The sequence below is a fragment of the Scyliorhinus torazame genome, chromosome 28, assembly GCF_047496885.1.
Source record: "Scyliorhinus torazame isolate Kashiwa2021f chromosome 28, sScyTor2.1, whole genome shotgun sequence".
NCBI lineage: Eukaryota > Metazoa > Chordata > Chondrichthyes > Carcharhiniformes > Scyliorhinidae > Scyliorhinus > Scyliorhinus torazame.
Window position 1 is genome coordinate 28,632,577 of NC_092734.1, and position 22,154 is coordinate 28,654,730.

General features: G+C 47.7%; 1 protein-coding gene across 1 annotated transcript in view; it reads left to right on the forward strand.

The window, feature by feature from the left end:
* Window positions 1–1,589: 1,589 nt before the first annotated feature.
* Window positions 1,590–22,154, forward strand: part of irbpl (interphotoreceptor retinoid-binding protein like) — a 28,544-nt gene continuing 7,979 nt past the window's right edge. The window contains exons 1-2 of the mRNA XM_072491749.1: window positions 1,590–4,614; window positions 7,546–7,736. Coding sequence (XP_072347850.1) covers window positions 1,621–4,614; window positions 7,546–7,736 — 3,185 coding nt within the window. The 5' untranslated portion in view covers window positions 1,590–1,620. The remainder of the gene's footprint in view (window positions 4,615–7,545; window positions 7,737–22,154) is intronic.

Consider the following 22,154-nt stretch of genomic DNA (forward strand, 5'->3'; position numbering starts at 1 on the left):
TCCCAGTGCCTCAGTGAAACTGTGAGATGTTCTCCCCCCTCTGCGCTGGACAATATTTTTTTCTGAGATTTAACGGGTTCACAGAATGTAATGATGAAATATCGTGTGAAGATATCGTCCCCAGTTAAAGCCTCTCCCATTTGGAATAAGCCTCGTGGATTCTATTCAGATCTTGGCCAAGGAAATTGGCAATATTTATTCCCATTTGAATTTCAAACAATATTTCATTCTCTGCAGTGTGGGTTTGCAAGGACGAGTAATAAATATTTCTAATGTTGATTCAGGTCATGCATCCGACGTAAAGAACATGTTAGGTGAGGGAAACCTTTTTTTTCCAATTTGAAATACATTTTCAATGCATTCTCTTACAGAGCATTGAAGGTGTAACTCACCCTAACTGACCAGCCTGTCTGACTTTCTATCACTGTCATCGAAATAAAGTGTCAAATTGTTTGTTCCATTTAAAACATTTTTTGGGGGGGTAAAAATATACTTCATTGAGAAGACAATTAACCATTTCAGATCGATCATCGCTGTGTTCTATTCAAATGTTCTACATAGGTCATGTCCCACTCTATGTGGTTCAATGCAGTTAAAAAGAAAGGATGATTGCAAACATTTCAAGATGATTGATACAGGAAGTGCCACCTTTACTGCATTTGAAACTAAGATAGATACATAACTGGCTACCTTGATGCAGCCAGTGTTAATAATAATCTTTATTATTGTCACAAGTAGGCTTACATTAACACTGCAATGAAGTTGCTGTTGTCGCTCCCAGTGGCTGGCTGTTTCTCTCTGGTTCCATTGACCCGGGCGAATGGTTCTTAAAGCAATCGGCAGTTCTGCTTTAACCCTGGTTCCTGCCCAGCAAGTGTATGCTATTGGCTCAAACCGAGTGGCAAGACATGGCCATATGTTCCTCGGCCGTGTTAAAAAGTTAATCACATACTGTGCTGAGGATTAAAGTCACAACAGATTTCATTCAGCTGATGAGGGGGTGAATCCTGGGTCGCTTAGGAAAGGGACCAGCCCCCAAAAGAGACCACAAGCTCACTGCGTAGTAAGGCTGCACATCAGGTGATGCACTGTAATGGGGCAAATGTAATCGCTTCCGAATGTAAGCGAAGGGGAATTACGACCAGAACGGCAAGGTCGTTGGTAAACGGTTTATCGATCCGGGCTCAGCACATTGAATCCATTCCTATACATTGAGGAATGTTTCCAATCCGTGGGCTCCAGCTCATAGACCTGTGAACCCCTCGCCAGGAAGGTCATAACAAAACAAAAAGAAAAGGAAATGCTGGATAGGACTGCACAAAATCTTGAATCCACATCCCTGTTGGAGGAGATTATTTATAGATATTTCTTTGAGGCGGTGGCCCGCGGTGCTTTGCTGATGGGCTCTATTTTAATGAGATTACATCGATAGGCGGCTGTAATCTGGATCATGCTGTGTCCCAAGGATTTAACTGGCTGACAAACTGCCTTCATTTCAGTCTGTGGGTTGGGGAGGGTGGATTCGATTCGCTAGTGTTGGGGTTTTTAGGTTTTGTTTTCTATTTTCTGGGGGTAGGAGTGTGCTGGGGTGGAGGAGGGGGAACACCTTCTTTAAGAAGCATGGCTGGGAGCATATGTTTTTGGCTGACGGTTCTGTTGTCCAGCTCTACCCCCAGTGCTGAGATCATCCAGTCCACCCTCATGCTGGACATGGCCGGAGTTCTGCTGGACAAGTACTGCTTCCCAGAAAACCTGGTGGGGATGAGAGAGGCTATCCGGCAGGCCAATCAGAGCGAGGAGATCCTGCATGTGACCGACCCCCACACCCTGGCCGCAGTGCTGACCTCCGGGGTGCAGGGGGCGCTGAACGACCCTCGGCTGCTGATCTCCTACGAACCCGGGAGCTCCCCTGTAGCCCGGGAGGATGTCCCTCCACTGAGCCCTGAAATGCTCACAGAGCTGACCCAGAAAGCCATCAAATTCCAAATCTTCCAGGACAACGTGGGATACTTAAGGCTGGACCACATCCTCGGGGGGGACGTGGTCAAGGTGGTTGGCCCCGCTCTGGTGGCCAGGGTTTGGAAGTACCTTGTGGACACGGATGCACTGATCCTAGACCTGCGGTACTGTGCCAGTGGCCAAGTCTCTGGAATCCCCTTTGTCATCTCCTACTTCTGCCAGGCTAACGGGAAAATCCACATCGACTCTATCTACGACCGACCCTCCAATTCCACCCAGGACATCTGGACCCTGGCCAGCCTCCTGGGGGACAGGTACTCACAGGACAAAGATGTGCTGGTGCTCATCAGCAAGGGCACCCAGGGGGTAGCTGAAGACGTGGCTTACATTCTCAAACACCTGGACCGGGGTCTCTTGGTGGGGGAGAGGACGGCGGGAGGGTCCCTCAACATCCAGAAGTTCCGCATTGGCTCCACGGATTTCTTCATCACGGTTCCCCTGTCAAGATCCATCAGCCCCCTGACTGGGCAGAGCTGGGAGGTGAATGGGGTCTTCCCAGTGGTGTTGGTCAACGCGGAGCAGGCGCTGGAGAAAGCCACCTCTATCTTGGCAGTCAGGAGGGCAGTGCCCAGTGTAATCCGGAATGTTATTGAACTCCTGAGCGCCTATTACTCCTTCGTGGATCATGTACCTGCCCTGGCACGCCAGGTTTCCATGGTTGTTGACTCAGCTGTGATTTCAGAGCAAGACCTGGCGGCCAAGTTGAACTATGAGTTCCAGGCCATCTGTGAGGACCCCAGGCTATTGATCAGAGTGAGGACTGAACCTGCAGGTGCCGTGGATCAGAGTTCTGTGCCTACGCCCAATGATTTCACCTCCCCCCATGCACTGGACACCATGTTCCAAGTGGAGATCTTGCCGGGCAATATAGGGTACTTGCGATTCGATGAGTTTCCAGACATTGCCCTCCTGCCCATGCTAACCCCGTTGCTGGTTGAGAAAGTGTGGGGGGTCATACAGAGGACGGACAATTTAATTGTCGATCTCAGGTTTAACACGGGCGGCACTTCGGCCGCCGTCTCGCTGCTGCTCTCCCACTTTCATGAGCAAACGCCGCCCATTCTCTTCTTCACCGTGTACAACCGGCTGACCAACACCAGCACCGAGTTCTCCACTCTCCCCAGCTCCGGAAGGCACTCGTACGGGTCCAGGAAGGGCATCTATATACTCACCAGCCACCGCACCGCCACCGCAGCCGAAGAGTTTGCCTACTTGATGCAGTCATTGAACAGAGCCACTGTGATTGGGGAGATCACATCTGGAACCATCCTCCACTCGAAGTCATTCCAAATCGAGAATACCAACTTGGTTCTCACCATCCCCTTCATCAATTTCTTGGATAACAACGGGGAGTATTGGTTAGGTGGGGCTGTGGTGCCTGATGCCATAGTGTTGTCTGAGGAGGCGATGGACAAGACCATGGAGATCATAGCGTTCCACGCTGGTGTCTTGGAGCTGGTTGAGGACACGGGCAGCCTGCTCAAGGTGCACTATGCCATCCCAGAGGTGGCTACCAGGCTCAACCTGGCCCTGGGCACCAAGTGGCTGGAGGGTTCCTACCGCTTGGTGGTGGATTATGAGTCTTTGGCTTCCCAGTTGACCTCAGACCTGAGGGAGATCTCTGGCGACCACCGGCTTCACGTTTTCTACAGTGACACCCAGCCGGACAGCCTGGAAGATCACCCAGAGAACATCCCTTCCCCTGAAGAGCTCACCTACATCATCCATGCCCTCTTCCGAGTGGAGGTCCTGCCCCATAATGTGGGCTACCTGCGGTTCGATGTGATGACCGATGCGGAGATCATCAAGGTCATTGGCCCTCAATTGCTGGAGCAAGTGTGGAACAAGCTGGTCAACACGGACACCTTAATCATTGACATGAGATACAATGTTGGGGGCTACTCCACCGCAATCCCTGTTTTGTGCTCATATTTCTTCGCTCCAGAACCTGCCCGCCACCTCTACACTGTGTTTGACCGCATCACCTCGTCCACCTCAGAAATATGGACCATGCCCAAAGTGCTGGGTCAGAGATATGCCCCCCACAAGGATATCTACATCCTAACCAGCCACATTACTGGCTCTGCAGCAGAGGCATTCACAAAGGCAATGAAAGACCTGAAGAGGGCTACGGTCATTGGCGAGCCAACCATTGGGGGTGCCCTGTCTGTGGGCACCTACAGGATAACAAGCAGCGACCTCTATGTGTCCATCCCAAGCCAGGTTGTCCTCAGTGCTGTCACCGGGAAGGTGTGGAGCATCTCAGGAGCTGAACCAGACGTCACGGTCCAGGCCAACGAAGCTATGGATGTGGCTCTGGGCATCATTGGGCTCCGGGCTAAAATCCCATGGATTGTTCGGACGGCCGGGAAGCTGGTGGCTGATAACTATGCCTTCGCCGTAACCGGTGCCAGGGTAGCTGGGCAACTGGTGGAGCTGGTCCACCAGGGCAAGTACACCCTCGTAAATTCAGAGGCCCAGCTGGCTCAGACGTTGTCAGAGGACCTGGAGAAGCTGGCGGGTGACAGGCATCTCAAGGTAGTCCACAAACCCGAGAACGCCCAGGATGAGATGATCTGCGAGGACCCAATGCCGGTAGGTTCACAAAGAGTCATCCAGAAGTCCAAACGTTATCTCCCTTTTCTTTCCACAGATGTTGCTGAAATTGTCCAGAATGTTCTACTGTTGTCTCTCTCTTCACAAGACCCCCTGTTCCGAAATGTAACATGCCTCAACTAAAGTAAATGAAGCCATGCACTGCATTTTTTTGTTTTGGCCTTCGTTGCAAGAGGAATGGAATATATAAAAGTAGCGAAGTTTTGTTATAGTTTTACGTAATCTTGATGGGGCCACATCTTATCATAGATCATAGAATCCATACAGTGCAGGAGGTCATTCGGCCCATCGAGTCTTTACCGACCATCTGAAAGAGCACCCTATCTGGTCCAACTCCCCTCCGCCCTATCCCTGTAACCCCGCCTAGCCTGCACATCTCTGGACAGCACGGTGGCGCAGTGGTTAGCATTAAGTAAGGAGGTGTGGGGTAGAGGGAAATGTGGCCAATTGGATAAGTAACTGGCTATCACATAGAAGACAGAGGGTGGTGGTGGATGGAAAATTTTCAGACTGGAGACCAGTTACCAGCGGTGTACCACAGGGATCAGTGCTGCGTCCTCTGCTATTTGTGATTTTTATCAATGACTTGGAGGAGGGGGCTGAAGGGTGGGTCAGTAAATTTGCTGATGACACCAAGATTGGTGGAGTAGTGGATGAGGTGGAGGGCTGTTGTAGGCTGCAAAGAGACATTGATAGGATGCAGAGCTGGGCCAAAAAATGGCAGATGGAGTTTAACCCTGATAAGTGCGAGGTGATTCATTTTGGTAGGAAAAATTTGAATGCGGATTACAGGGTCAGCGGCAGGGTTCTGAGGAATGTGGAGGAACAGAGCGATCTTGGGGTTCATGTCCACAGATCTCTGAAGGTTGCCACTCAAGTGGACAGAGCCGTGAAGAAGGCTTATAGTGTGTTAGCGTTTATTAACAGGGGGCTTGAGTTTAAGAGCCGTGGGGTTATGCTGCAACTGTACATGACCCTGGTGAGACCACATTTGGAGTATTGTGTGCAGTTCTGGTCACCTCACTATAGGAAGGATGGGGAAGCATTGGAAAGGGTGCAAAGGAGATTTACCAGGATGTTGCCTGATTTGGAGGATAGGTCTTATGCGGAGAGGTTGAGGGAGCTAGGGCTTTTCTCGTTGGAGTGGAGGAGGATGAGAGGTGACTTAATAGAGGTTTATAAGATGATGAGGGGGATAGATAGAGTGGACGTTCAGAGACTATTTCCTCGGGTGGATGTAGCTGTTACAAGGGGGCATAACTATAAGATTCAGGGTGGGAGATATAGGAGGGATGTTCGAGATAGGTTCTTTACTCAGAGAGTGGTTCGGGTGTGGAATGGACTGCCTGCTGTGATAGTGGAGTCGGACACTTTAGGAACCTTCAAGCAGTTATTGGATAGGCACATGGAGCACACCAGAATGACAGGGAGTGGGATAGCTTGATCTTGGTTTCGGACAAGGCTCGGCACAACATTGAGGGCCGAAGGGCCTGTTCTGTGCTGTACTGTTCTATGTTCTATTCCTGCCTCACGGTGCCGAGGTCACAGGTTCGATCCCGGCCCTGGGTCACTGTCCGTGTGGAGTTTGCACATTCTCCCTGTGTCTGCGTGGGTTTCACCCCCACAACCCAAAGATGTGCCGGGTAGGTGGATTGGCCACGCTAAATTGCCCTTTAATTGGAAAAATGAATTGGGTACTCTAAATTTTTTTAAAAACCTGCACATCTTTGGACACTAAGGAGCAATTTATCATGGCCAATCCACCTAACCTGCACATCTTTGGACTGTAGGAGGAAACCCGGAGCATCCAGAGGAAACCCACGCAGACACGGGGAGAATGTGCAAACTCCCTGGTGCTGTGAGGCAGTCAGGCTAAACATTGTGCCACCGTGCCGCCCTTAAATCAGCTGGAGCAATAGATGGGCCGAGTGGCCTCCTTCTGCACTGTTGATTCTATGAGAGTCATTGGTCTGTAGAATTCTCTTTCCCAGAATACAGTGGTGGCTGGGGCACTGAATTTATCCAAGGTAATCCAGTTTAAGGTGGTCCACAATCTAGTTTAAGGTGGTCCACAATCCAGTTTAAGGTGGTCCACCGGGCACACATGACGGCAGCGAGAATGAGCAAGTTCTTTAGGGTTGAGGATAGTTGTGCGAGGTATGTGGGAAGCCCAGCGAACCATGTCCATATGTTCTGGGCATGCCTGGCTCTTAAAGGAGTCTGGCAGGGATTCGCTCAGGCAATGTCCAAGACCTTAGACACGCGGGTGGTGCCCAGTCCAGAGGTGGCGATCTTTGGTGTGTCAGACAGTCCGGGAGTTCAGGAAGCGAAAGAGGCCGAGGTTTTGGCCTTTGCCTCCCTGGTAGCCCGGAGACGGATCTTGTTAATGTGGAGGGACTCGAAGACCCCGAGTGTGGAGACCTGGATTGGTGATATGGCGGGGTGCCTCAGTCTCGAGAAAATCAAGTTTGCCTTGAGAGGGTCCATGGCGGGGCTCTCTCGGAGCCTCGACTTTCTAGGAGAGCAGTAAAGGTCAGCAGCAGCAGCAATCCAGGGGGAAGGGGGGGAGGGGGAATGTTACATATTCTTTTTTTTGTATATAATGTTAACGTTCACCTTGTCTTGTTAAATGTTATTAATGGTTATGCAAAAATTATATTTTGATAAAAATTTGAATAAAAGTAACTTTAAAAAAAAGAATTTATCCAAGGTACAGTTTTGATTAACCAAGGAGGTCAAGGGTTATGAGGGTCAGAGGGCAAAGCGGAACTGAGACCAGGTTAGCCATGATCTTGTTGAATCGCAGAGTAGGCTTGAAGGACCAAATGGCTTCCTCTTGCTCCTAAGTCCTATGTTCCTATATATTTGTGTGGATAAATTACAGTCTGCTTTGTGTGTCCTCTTTCCTAGAGTCCACATCCGGAGATGTTTGAGGACCTCATCAAACTAGCTTTCCAAACGAAAGTGTTTGAGAATACTATCGGCTACCTCCGCATCGAACTGTTCGGTGATCCTGTTCTGATTACCCAGGTTCCAGATCTAATGGTGCAACATGTCTGGAATAAAATTGCAAACACCACTGCGCTGATTGTGGATCTTAGGTAATGTACGCTGTAACATTGACCAGAGGTTGCAAATCCAATTCCCCTTGATAGCTGAAAGATGTCAATATTGTGCAAAACCTTATGATTCATTCTGCTGCATTGCCAGGCGCTACCAACAATGCATGACAATTGTATTAGAATCATCTCTAGGTACTCAAAAAGTCTTCAAATGTTAGGTATGTCACTATCTAAATCTTGGACTGTGGTAATCAATGTGGGCCTGATTTTAGCTCTTAAGTGAATAGGTTTTGAGTAAGATAAAATCTCGCCCAAAGGTGTTTGAATCTCCGCTGCAATGCAATGAGTGATCCACCTCCTGATCAAATGCCAGGGGTCTAAGATATTCCAAATCAATCAAACGTTTTGCTGCAAAACTATGGTCTCACAAAGACATCTCGCTATCCTAACCTGGTTTACCCCAGGCCCAGCCACCTCAGATTAGAATTGAAACTAATTAGAGAGCTCCTTCAAACATCCGACACAGATATGTTGGGCTGAAGGGACGTTTTTTTCTCTCTCTTTTTCGCTCCCTGCGCTATATGATTCCATATGGTTTAGCTCAGATGTCTGGGCGGCTAGTTTGTGACGCAAACCAGCCCGTACCAGCCTCCCCGAACAGGCGCCGGAATGTGGCGACTAGGGGCTTTTCACAGTAACTTCATTTGTAGCCTACTTGTGACAATAAGCGATTTTCATTTCATTTCATTTCATTTTCATTTCATTTCAAAGCGAGGCCAACAATTCCCGTCCCGGCTGAGGGTATCCGTGAAGGCTCAGCTTTCTTAACCCACCCCCTCGCCCAAGGTGTGGTGACCCTCAGGTTAAACCACCACCAGTCAGCTCTCTCCCCCTCAAAGAGTAAAGCTGCCAATGGTCATCTGGGACTATGGAGACATTATTTGTGATTCCATTGTTCTCTATGGGTATGATCACCTTGTGTGACATTAATTAAAGGTATACACACTACGGTCCTACAGACTATAACAATATGGGTTAAATTGAATATTTGCTCCAGACAATATTTTAACGTTGCAATTTACAGTACAATTGGCACTCGTTTAGGATCTAAGTGAACTGTTTTCTACATCACATTTTAGTGTAAATTGGGCGTGAGGGGCCAGAGAGGTAATGAAAAGCACCAAAGTGAGTTGGGCTCCTACAAGACCTCTTAGGTTTTTTCTGTGTTGGAATTACGCTTGACTGCAAGTTCAGACTTTGATTACATTATAATTACAATCTCCGTGGAAATTAACTGGATATGGGACTGACCTTCTGGCTATAATGTAAAGGAACTCCGAGAAAAAGAATAAGACAAAATATACAAAATGGTGTTGATTCTGTGAGTACCACCACCACCACACACACACACACACACACTTGTTTTCTCCTGTACCCTCAATTCCCTAACCTCTCTTTACTTTTCACCAATTTCTCCCCCTCGCGGGACTGCTAGCTTAAAATCTTCTTATCCATCCTAAAGCAAAGTTTGAAAACACCACTCCCACAATAGCACCCCCTAGAGACGTGTTACAGCTAAAGAGATCAAACTGCTTCTTGTAAGGGTGGCCAAAGTGGATAGGCTTAATGAGAAGCAGAACCATGCAAGGAGAACATTTGGGGCAGTGGTGGAGGGCAGCATGATAGCACAAGTGGCTAGCACTGTGGCTTCACAGCGCCAGGATCCCAGGTTCGATTCCCCGCTGGGTCACATAAGAACATAAGAACTAGGAACAGGAGTAGGCCATCTGGCCCCTCGAGCCTGCTCCGCCATTTAATGAGATCATGGCTGATCTTTGTGGACTCAGCTCCACTCTCCGGCCCGTACACCATATCCCCGAATCCCTTTATTCTTTAGAAAGGTATCTATCTTTTTCTTAAAAATGTTTAAAGAAGGAGCCTCAACTGCTTCACTGGGCAAGGAATTCCAGAGATTCACAACCCTTTGGATGAATAAGTTCCTCCTACACTCCGTCCTAAATCTACTTCCCCTTATTTTGAGGCTATGCCCCCTAGTTCTGCTTTCCCTGACCAGTGGAAACAACCTGCCCGCATCTATCCTATCTATTCCCTTCATAATTTTATATGTTTCAATAAGATCCCTCCGCATCCTTCTAAACTCCAATGAGTACAGTCCCAGTCTACTCAACCTCTCGTCATAATCTAATCCCCTCAACTCTGGGATCAACCTAGTGAATCTCCTCTGCACTCCCTCCAGTGCCAATATGTCCTTTCTCAGGTAAGGAGACCAAAACTGAACACAATACTCCAGATGCGGCCTCACCAACACCCTATACAATTGCAGCATAACCTCCCTAGTCTTGAACTCCATCCCTCTAGCAATGAAAGTCAAAACTTGATTAGCCTTCTTAATCACCTGTTGCACCTGCACACCAATTTTCTGCGACTCGTGCACCAGCACACCCAGGTCCCTCTGCACAGCAACATGTTTTAACATCTTACCGTTTAAATAATAATCCATTCTGCTGTTATTCCTCCCAAAATGGATAGCCTCACACTTGGCAACATAGAATTCCATCTGCCAGACCCTAGCCCATTCACCTAACCTATCCAAATCCTTCTGCAGACTTCCGGTATCCTCTGCCCTTTTTGCTTTACCACTCATCTTAGTGTCGTCTGCAAACTTTGACACATTGCACTTGGTCCCCAACTCCAAATCGTCTATGTAAATTGTGAACAACTGCGGGCCCAACACTGATCCTTGAGGGACCCCACTAGTTACAGGTTGCCAACCAGAGAAACACCCATTTATCCCCACTCTCTGCTTTCTGTTAGTTAACCAATCCTCTATCCATGCTACCACTTTACCCTCAATGCCATGCATCTTTAGTTTATGCAGCAACCTTTTGTGTGGCACCTTGTCAAAAGCTTTCTGGAAATCCAGATATACCACATCCATTGGCTCCCCATTATCTACTGCACTGGTAACGTCCTCAAAAAATTCTACCAAATTAGTCAGACACGACCTACCCTTTGTGAACCCATGCTGCGTATGCCCAATGGGACAATTTCCCTCCAGGTGCCCCGCTATTTCCTCCTTAATGATAGATTCCAGCATTTTCCCTACAACCGAAGTTAAGCTTACCGGCCTATAATTACCCGCTTTCTGCCGACCTCCTTTTTTAAACAGTGGTGTCACGTTTGCTACTTTCCAATCCTCTGGGACCACCCCAGAGTCTAGTGAATTTTGATAAATTATCACTAGTGCGTTTTCAATTTCCCTAGCCATCTCTTTTAACACTCTGGGATGCATCCCGTCAGGGCCAGGAGACTTGTCTACCTTTAGCCCCATTAGCTTGCCCAATACTGGCTCCTTAGTGATTACAATCATCTCAAGGTCCTCACCTATCATATCTTTATTTCCATCAGTCACTGGCATGTTATTTGTGTCCTCCACTGTGAAGACTGACCCAAAAAACCTGTTCAGCTCCTCAGCCATTTCCCCGTCTCCTATTGTTAAATCTCACTTCTCATCTTCCAAAGGAACAATATTTACCTTAGCCACTCTTTTTTGTCTTATACATTTGTAGAAGCTTTTACTATCTGCTTTTATGTTCTGAGCCAGTTTACTTTCATAGTCTACCTTACTCTTCTTTATAGCTACTTGTTGTGATGACAGCATCAGTCATCACAACAAGTAGAGTATGCCACCAATCACATTGAAGTATTCCCACCAACAGCAAACAAGGACATTAAGAGCGCAAAATCCCTTCACTTTTAATTTAAATTTTCAGGTAGCTTGGCTGGTGTGGGAAGTGGGACTTGACAATGTAACAGAAGAGCCCCCCAGGGCGCGGTTCTGCAATTGAGGCTGCAGCTGTTAGTTTGGGTGGAATAGATTAGATGGGGATTTACTGTGCATGCGACTGCTCTACATCTAAGTGTTGCTATATTAGAGAGCTTTTTTTGTTCTTTCAAGGAACATGAGCATTGCTTGCAGGCCAGCATTCATTTCCCTTCCTTAATTGCCCTTGAGAAGGCAGTGGTGATCTGTCTTCTTAAACCCCTGAAGTCCATCTGGGATGGATACCCCTCCAGTGCTGTTAGGAAGAAATTTGCAAAATGTTGACCCAGTGACAGCGAAGCAACAGCGATATGGTTCCAAGATGCTTTAGGCTTGATGGGGAACTTGTCAGAGGTGGTTCCCATGCACCTGCTGCCCTTGTCTTTCTATAATAATAATATTTATTAGTGTCTCAAGTAGGCTTATATTATCACTACAATGAAGTTACTGTGAAAATCCCCTAGTCGCCACATTCCGGCGCCTGTTCAGGTACACTGAGGGAGAATTCAGAATGTCCAATTCACCTAACAAGCACGTCTTTCAGGACTTGTGGGAGGAAACCGGAGCACCCGGAGGAAACCCACGCAGTCACGGGGAGAATGTGCAGATTCCACACAGACCATGACCCAAGCCGGAATTCAAACCCGAGTCCCTGGCGCTGTGAAGCAACAGTGCTGCTAACCACTGTGTTATCGGCTATGTGGTAGAGCTCATGAATTTGGAAGGTACTGTTGAAGGACCCTCAGTTGGTGCATCCTACAAACTGCTATCGCAAAAATGTCAATGTTGAAGGGAGTGAATGCTTACGGTAGTGGATGGGGTGCCAATCATTTGGGGGGGGGGGGGGGGGGGGGGGCTGCTTTGTCCTGAATTGTGTCGCGCTTTTTCAGTGTTCTCGGAGGTTCACTCACCCAGGCAAGTGGAGAGTATTCATCACATTCCTGACTTGTAGATGGTGGACAGGCTTTGGGGAATCAGGAGGTGAGTTACGCGGCGCAGAATACCCAGCCTCTGACCTGCCCTTGTAAGTCACAGCATTTATATGGCTGGTACAAGTAAGTTACTGATCAATGGTCACACTCAGATTGCTGATGATGGGGGATTCAGTGATTGAACGTCAAGGGGAAATTGAGTGGAGATGGTCATTGCCTGACAATTGTATGCGTGAATGTTACTTTCTACTTATCAGCTCTAGCCTCAATCTTGTCACATTGCATGTGGACACAGCTGTTACAGTTTAGGATCCCAAAACTGGAAATGTTCTGTTCCCACACATTAGCATGAGTCACTTGGTAAAAACAGCTACACTGGAATTAATGTGGTTTTACAACATCGAGTTTTGCGTTGTCTTTGATTCTTAACTATAATGTCCAGGGTGACTGACTTTATTTTAGCACAGAGGTTCCCAGGGTTTGTAACCCTTAATTTGGGGGTCGTTCTTTTCAATTCTGATTAAGATGATGGTATTTTTAAAAAACGTAAAGCTTGGTCTAATACATTGGAATCTGAGAGGTTTATTGGTGTTTTGCGAATTAAATTCAAAAATTCCATCCATTCAACCCTGAAAAGTATAAATTTCTATTCTCATGTTGCAGCATTTAACCCAGAACCATAACATAATGTTGCAAAATAGATCTTATCAAATGTATTCAGCAAATAGTAACTATTTGCTAATGTGGGTGTATAAATGAATGTCACCATAGTTTGCTCTCACCTTTGAGAGAGAGAGCTGACTGGTGGCGATTTAACCTGACGATCACCACATCTCAGGTGAGAGGTAAGGTTGAGAAGGCAGGGCCATCAGGGACGACCTTGGCTTGTATAGGAATTGAACCCATACTGTTGGTATCACTCTGTATCACAAATCAGCTGTCCAGCCAACTGAGCTAACCGGCCCCCAAGTATGGTAGCATAGCCGAGCGGTTAAAGGTGCGGGATCTCGGGTGGCACGGTGGCGCAGGGGTTAGCACTTCTGCCTCACAGCACTGAGGACCCCGGTTCGATCCCGCCCCTGGGTTACTGTCCGTGTGGAATTTGCACATTCTCCCCGTGTCTGCGCAGGTCACAGCCCCACAGTCCAAAGATGTGCAGGGTTGGTGGATTGGCCATGCTAAATTGCCTCTTAATTGGAATTGTTTTTGTTTAAAAGGTGCTGGATTCCGGTTGCACTTCCTATGGAGGTGTGGGTTCAAATCCCACGTTGCCAACATTTCACCCCGTTTAAATGTATAAATAGTAGCAGAATGTCACCCCATTTTCAATGCTATTGTACTGAGTGAGATGCAGTCCTTTTGTGCAGCTCTAGTGATCAGCATTTTGATTTTTGCCAATATTTATGGTGAAGTCCATGTTTATTGCATTGTGCCAGCAAGTGGAAATACATATCTGGTAATTACAGTTGTTCTGCCATGTGATGTGACCTGCAGGTCAGAGTGTAGGAATTTAATTTTTTTATTTGGAAATTATTCACTATTGTCGTGAAATATGAAAAAGGCAAATCCATCAGGTGCAATTGAATGCATTTCTTCATCGAAAATCACACTATAGTCAGGCAAAGACAACATGGTTTTGTGAGGAAAATCGTGTTCAACTAACTTGTTCGTGTTTTCTGAGCGTTTCTAGAACAAAAAGGTGGATAAAGGGGAACCTGTAGATGTGGTATACTTGGATTTTCAAAAGGTATCTGGTAAGGTGCCACATCAAAGGTTGCAACACAAAGACAAAAGCACGTGGTGGGCAGCATGTTAGCATGGATAAAGGATTAGTCAGCCAACTGGTAACAAAGAATGTGGATCGAAGCATAGAAATAGGAGCAGGAACAGGAGGAGGTCTTTGAGCCTGCTCTGCCATTCAATAAGACCATGGCTCAGCCTCTATCTCAGTACTATACTCCTGAACTCTCTCCATACCCCTTGATGTATTTACAGCCTAGAAATCTATCTACTTCCTCCTTAAATATATTCAGTGAATTGGCCTCCACAGGTGAAAGAGAATTCCACAGTTTTTACACCCTCTGAATGAAGACCTTTCTCATCTCAGTCCTAAATGGCCTTCCCAATATCCTGAGAATGTGTCCCTTTGTCCTAGACCCCCCTCCCCAGCCAGAGGAGTCAACAGCCCCACATCCAGTGTGTCAAGCCCAGTCAGAATGGTATATGCTCCAATGAGGCCCCCTCTCATTCTTCTAAACTCTAAGTGAATACTCTCCACATATGCCAATGCAAAAAATGGATCTTTTTTGATTGGCAACCTGTAACCGGTGGAGTGACGAGGGGATAGACTGAATGTATGGCAGCTAAATATGCTAATGACACCAAGACAGGTAGGAAGGTAAATTGTCAAGAGGCGGTAAGAAGTCTGCAAAGAGACATTGACAGGTTAAATGAGAGGGCACAAAATAGGCAGATGGAGTGTAATGTGGGGAAATGTGAACTTGCCCACCGGACAGGAAGTACAGATAAACAGTATACTATTTAAATAGAAAGAGATTGCAGAACTCTGGGTTACTGACGGATTTGGGGGTCCTAGTACATGAATCACAAAAACAATTGCATGTAGATACAGCAAGTTATTGGGGAGGCAAATGGTGTCGTTTATTACAAGGGGAACGGAATATTAAAATAGAGATGTGTTACTGCAGCTGTAAATGGGTCATATCTGGAGTACTGTGTACAGTTTGGTCTCCTTATTTTAAAAAGGAAATAATTGTGTTGGAAGCAGTCCAGAGACTTATTCCTGGGATGGCGGTCTTACCTCATGAAGACAGGTTAGACAGGTTGGACCTATACCAGTTGGGGTTTAGGAGGCTGAGAGGCGATCTTACTGAAACATACAGGATCCTAAGGACACACCCAGATCAGTCATCATCTTTATGAATAGCGGAGCAGGCTCGAAGGGCCGAATGGTCTACACTTGCTCCTGTGTTGGGGGCCGGACATTCTGTCGCGTCCCCAACCGGAAATTTCCGCCCGAGGTCCCAAACCGGAAATTCCCGCCCGAGGTCAATGGACCTTTAAATCGTCCGTTAAACCTTCCGTCCCGCCCCGCGACGATTCCCGTGACGGACGGGGCTGGAAAACTCACCGTCAAAACTGGAAATAATCCAGCTGAGATTTCTCCGTTCGTAACAATTACATCCAAATTGAGTCTTCCTTTGCTCATAAACATGTTTTTGCGTCAAAATGTTTCATCTATAGATTTGAGTAAGTTGATTACTGACCATTATAAGTAATCAAATAATCCAAACATGCAATACAAGGGTAGCAATTTCCTTCTTTGAAAGACGCTTTGGTGTCTTCTGATGGTGACTGGGGCAAGATGCCAAAATCCTCTCCGAATTTACAGGAGAAGGTTAAATTATTTCACTATTATAATGTGGAGAGCCTCTAAGCATTGAAGGAGTGAAACTATACTGGGCTGGTTTAGCACAGGGCTAAATAGCTGGCTTTTAAAGCAGACCGAGGCAGGCCAGCAGCGCGGGTTCAATTCCCGTACCAGCCTCCCCGAACAGGCGCCGGAATGTGGCGACTAGGGGCTTTTCACAGTAACGTCATTTGAAGCCTACTTGTGACAATAAGCGATTTTCATTTCATTTCATTTCATTTCATGAGGTGATCAATAAGCTGTGTTATTGAAAGACCAACGTTGATCCATGGTTGAAGTGATTGATTGGAGGCACCGGTACATTAACTGCCCAGTTTGATGCGCATCATTTAATTCCCCCACGAAACGCAAGCCTAGTTAGGGATCGTCTTTTTTTAAAAAACACAGCATTTTGAGGGATAATGCACCATGGGTATGCACATGGGAAGGTCCCTCACTCATCACCATTGGGTACTGAATTCTGATAGCTTTGTCAGTGGATCTGAAAATGTAGCTAGCTGCATCTTCACTGCAAATTTCAATGGATTAAATTTGTTTGCAAATTAGTACAAATATGTCTTTGTGTCTAAAAGAACAACACAGCCTTGGCGTTTGAGTGAAAGCACCAAAGAGGTGCAGGTTAGGTGGGCTGGCCATGCTAAGTTGCCCCTTAGTGTCCAAAGATGTGTAGGTTTGGATAAGGGGTTATTGGGATCGGGCAAGAGTGTGGGCTTGGGTGGAGTGCTCTATCAGAGGGCCGGTGTAGACTTGACGGGATGAATGGCCTCCTTCTGCACTGTAGGGGTTCTATATGAAATGAAATGAAAATCGCTTATTGTCACAAGTAGGTTTCAAATGAAGTTACCGTGAAAAGCCCCTAGCCGCCACATTCCGGCACCTGTTCGGGGAGGCTGGTACGGGAATTGAACCGTGCTGCTGGCCTACTTGGGTCTGTTTTAAAAGCCAACTCTTTAGGCCTGTGCTAAACCAGCCCCTAATTCATCAATTCACGGGTGTGTGCCAATTAGATATCTGCTCAGCCCTTTACTCCCCTTGTTTAAATAATTCTGGCAGTTCTTTTAATATGTAACTAATTTATCAGAGGTTATTTTTCAGGAGATGACAATGGTCGAATGCAGTTCTCAACACACCAATAAAACTCCTAGATTTCAATGTGTTAAAACAAGAAACATTTTTTTTTGAAGTAGCATCGTCTTAAACAGAATTGAAAACAGCGATCCACCAAATTATAATAATAATAATCTTTTAATCTTTTATTTTTGTGTCATGCGAGAGTGCCTTTAAGAACTGGATGTTTAAGCAATGTACCTTTAAGAAAACAGTGATGTCATAGAGTGTGTGTGGAGCTCAGCTCAGGTCAGCCATTTTGCAGGTTTTTAGTTTCAGTTTAAAAGCAGTGTCTGTGTGTTTTCAGAGAGCTGCAAGTTTTGCAGTTTGGTTTTGCTGAGAGCAGCTAAAAGGTGCCTGGCTGGTTTTGCTGAGAGCAGTTTAAAAGTAGAAAGCCAGTTTGCGACAGTCTCTGCCATTCTACAGAAAAAATATATATCCTTTAACCTGATGTGATACTGTTTAAAGGTGTTAAATCTCTTGGAAGTTTGAAGGAACATTTTAAGGAATTATTTACTGTTGCAATATTTTCTGAGTTATCTTTGAAGTAAGGGGTTTTAAGCGATCCAATGTTTATTTAAGATGTGAAGTTGAGTTCATGGAATAAACAGTGTTTTGTGTTTACAAACCCACGTGTCCATAATTGTAAATCCACACCTAGGGAGAAAAACCGTGTGCTCGGAAAAGCAGCAAATCCACTAAAGGGAGAGGTTGGTTGAACTCCATGATACATTTTGGGGTTCTGAAAAGCCTCGCCCATAACAATTGGGGGCTCGAGGGGGATAAAAGTCTATCTATTGGATTGGCTTTTGTGAACTTAAAGACAGTGAAGGATTGTTGCTTTTCCGGTGTGGTATTTTAGTTTAAGTGGGGAGAGTGTTGTGAACAATGGCTCTTTCAGAGGCTCAGAAGTTTTTGGGGGTGGAGAATGTTACACGTAGTACCTTGCGGACAGAAACGAAATGCAGACTGTTAGATTTGGCGAGAACATTGCAGTTAACCTTACCTGATGAAATGCGAAAAGATGAGGTAATTTTGGCAGTGGTTAAGCATTTAAAGTTGCCTGAGATAGAGTTTGACTCATTGGAAATGGCAAAAATTCAGTTGCAAATTAAACAAATGGAAGAGGACTTCCGGGTGCGGCGATGACCAGCTAAGTCGCACGTTTCGGCAGCTCCCGGTGGAACGGACTTTTGGGCTCTTGATAGGAGCCCCAACGGCAATTTTAACGGCTAAAAACACCGTGCGGTAAACCAGAAGGGAATTCCCCCTGGACACGGATGGAAAAAGGAGAGGAAAGTGGCCGGATTGCAGCGGATCCTTTGGAACAGCGGCAAGGAAGGCAAGCAAAAACCAAGATGGCGTCGGAAGGTGGCAGTTTCACATGGGGCCCTGAACAACAAGAGTTCTTGAAATGCTGCGTGGAAGAGATAAAAAAGGAAATGAAGAAAGAGCTGTTGGCCCCGATACGACAGGCGATCGAAGGGCTAAAGGAGGAACAAAAGACCCAGGAGCAGGAGCTTCGGGTCGTGAAGGCGAAGGCAGCCGAGAATGAGGACGATATACAGGGCCTGGTGGTGAAGACGGAGATACAGGAGGCACATCAGAAACGATGTGTGGAGAGGTTGGAGGCACTGGAAAACAACGCAAGGAGGAACAACCTGAGGATTCTTGGTCTTCCTGAAGGTGTGGAGGGGGCGGACGTCGGGGCATATGTGAGCACGATGCTGCACTCGTTAATGGGAGCGGAGGCCCCGACGGGTCCGTTGGAGGTGGAGGGAGCATACCGAGTTATGGCGCGAGGACCGAGAGCAGGAGAAACTCCCAGAGCCATAGTGGTGAGATTCCTCCGTTTTAAGGATAGAGAAATGGTCCTTAGATGGGCGAAGAAAACTCGGAGCAGTAAATGGGAGAACGCGGTGATCCGCGTTTATCAAGACTGGAGTGCGGAGGTGGCGAGAAGGAGGGCGAGCTTTAATCGGGCCAAGGCGGTGCTTCATAAAAGGAAGATAAAATTTGGAATGCTGCAACCGGCAAGACTGTGGGTCACATATCAAGGGAGGCACCACTACTTTGAGACGGCGGATGAAGCGTGGACTTTTATTGTAGAAGAAAAACTGGAATGAGTGGATTATTAAAAAGAACGTTTGGACAAAGTGGTGGGGCGAATGTGGGGGGCGAAGAGGTGTTTTATGTTCTAATCCTGCGGTGTGGTAACTTTTCTCTCTCCCACAGGTGGTGATGGGGGAGGTGGGGAGGGAGAGGAGATGGGGCGTTGGCCATGGGGGGGCGGGGCCAAGGGAGAAGCGCGGGCTTGGCTCCCGCGCTATGATAATTATGGCGGGAATAGAGAAGCAGGAAGGAGGGGGCGTCGCACGGTGCGAGCCGTGGTCACTGGGGGAAGCCGAGGTCAGCCAGAGTTTGCTGACTTCTGGGAGCAACATGGGGGGAGTAATTACGCTAGCGGGGGGGGTGGGAGGGGGGAATTACTGGGTTGCTGCTGCTGGGGAAAGGGGGGAGCGGATACGGGAGAGGATGGGCGGGGGGGCACCGCCTGGGGGAGATACAGCTGCGTGGGAACTGGGTGAGAAGCTGGAAAAAGATGATGGCTAATTGGCAAGGGGGGGGGGGTGGGAAGCCCCCCAACTCGGCTGATCACGTGGAACGTGAGAGGGCTCAACGGGCCGATAAAGAGGGCACGGGTACTCGCAAACCTTAAGAAACTTAAAGCAGATGTGGTTATGTTACAGGAAACGCACCTGAAACTGATAGACCAGGTTAGGCTGCGCAAAGGATGGGTGGGGCAGGTGTTCCATTCGGGGCTAGATGCGAAAAACAGGGGGGTGGCTATATTAGTGGGGAAGCGGGTAATGTTCGAGGCAAAGACTATAGTGGCGGATAACGGGGGCAGATACGTGATGGTGAGTGGCAAACTACAGGGAGAGACGGTGGTTTTGGTAAACGTGTATGCCCCGAACTGGGATGATGCCAATTTTATGAGGCGGATGCTAGGACGCATTCCGGACCTAGAGACGGGAAAGCTGATAATGGGGGGAGACTTTAACACGGTGTTGGAACCAGGGCTGGATAGGTCGAAGTCCAGGACTGGAAGGAGGCCGGCAGCAGCCAAGGTGCTTAAAGATTTTATGGAGCAGATGGGAGGTGTGGACCCGTGGAGATTCAGTAGACCTAGGAGTAAGGAGTTCTCGTTTTTCTCCTATGTCCATAAAGTCTATTCGCGCATCGACTTTTTTGTGCTGGGTAGGGCATTGATCCCGAAGGTGAGGGGAACGGAGTATACGGCTATAGCCATTTCGGATCACGCCCCACACTGGGTGGACTTGGAGATAGGGGAGGAAACAGGAGGGCGCCCACCCTGGAGAATGGACATGGGACTAATGGCGGATGAGGGGGTGTGTCTAAGGGTGAGGGGATGCATTGAAAAGTACTTGGAACTCAATGACAATGGGGAGGTCCAGGTGGGAGTGGTCTGGGAGGCGTTGAAGGCGGTGGTTAGGGGGGAGCTGATATCAATAAGGGCACATAAAGGGAAGCAGGAGAGTAAGGAACGGGAGCGGTTGCTGCAAGAACTTTTGAGGGTGGACAGACAATATGCGGAAGCACCGGAGGAGGGATTGTACAGGGAAAGGCAAAGGCTGCATGTGGAATTTGACTTGCTGACTACAGGCACTGCAGAGGCACAATGGAGGAAGGCGCAGGGTGTACAGTATGAATATGGGGAGAAGGCGAGCAGATTGCTGGCACACCAATTGAGGAAAAGGGGAGCAGCGAGGGAAATAGGGGGAGTGAGGGACGAGGAAGGAGAGATGGAGCGGGGAGCGGAGAGAGTGAATGAAGTGTTCAAGACATTTTATAAAAAATTATATGAAGCTCAACCCCCGGATGGGAGGGAGAGAATGATGGACTTTTTGGATCGGCTGGAAATTCCCAAGGTGAAAGAGCAGGAAAGGGTGGGACTGGGAGCACAGATCGAGGTAGAAGAAGTGGTGAAAGGAATTAGGAGCATGCAGACGGGAAAGGCCCCGGGACCGGACGGATTCCCAGTCGAATTCTATAGAAAATATTTGGACTTGCTCGCCCCGGTACTGACGAGGACCTTTAATGAGGCAAAGGAAAGGGGACAACTGCCCCCGACTATGTCTGAAGCAACGATATCACTTCTCTTAAAGAAGGAAAAGGACCCGCTACAATGCGGGTCCTACAGACCAATTTCCCTCCTAAATGTGGATGCCAAGGTCCTGGCCAAGGTAATGGCAATGAGAATAGAGGAATGTGTCCCGGGGGTGGTTCACGAGGACCAAACTGGGTTTGTGAAGGGGAGACAGCTGAACACGAATATACGGAGGCTGTTAGGGGTAATGATGATGGCCCCACCAGAGGGTGAAACGGAGATAGTAGTGGCGATGGATGCCGAGAAAGCATTTGATAGAGTGGAATGGGATTATTTGTGGGAGGTGTTGAGGAGATTTGGTTTTGGAGAGGGGTATGTTAGATGGGTGCAGCTATTGTATAGGGCCCCAGTGGCGAGTGTGGTCACGAATGGACGGGGATCGGCATATTTTCGGCTCCATAGAGGGACAAGGCAGGGATGCCCTCTGTTCCCATTACTGTCTGCACTGGCGATTGAGCCCCTGGCGATAGCGCTGAGGGGTTCCAAGAAGTGGAGGGGAGTACTTAGGGGAGGAGAAGAACACCGGGTATCTTTGTATGCGGACGATTTGCTACTATATGTGGCGGATCCGGCGGAGGGGATGCCAGAAATAATGCGGATACTTGGGGAGTTTGGGGATTTTTCAGGGTATAAATTGAACATGGGGAAGAGTGAGCTGTTTGTGGTGCATCCAGGGGAGCAGAGTAGAGAAATAGAGGACCTACCGTTGAGGAAGGTAACAAGAGACTTTCGTTACCTGGGGATCCAGATAGCTAAGAATTGGGGCACATTGCACAGGTTAAATTTAACGCGGTTGGTGGAACAGATGGAGGAAGATTTCAAGAGATGGGATATGGTAGCCCTGTCAATGGCAGGGAGGGTGCAGGCGGTTAAGATGGTGGTCCTCCCGAGATTCCTCTTTGTGTTTCAGTGCCTCCCGGTGGTGATCACG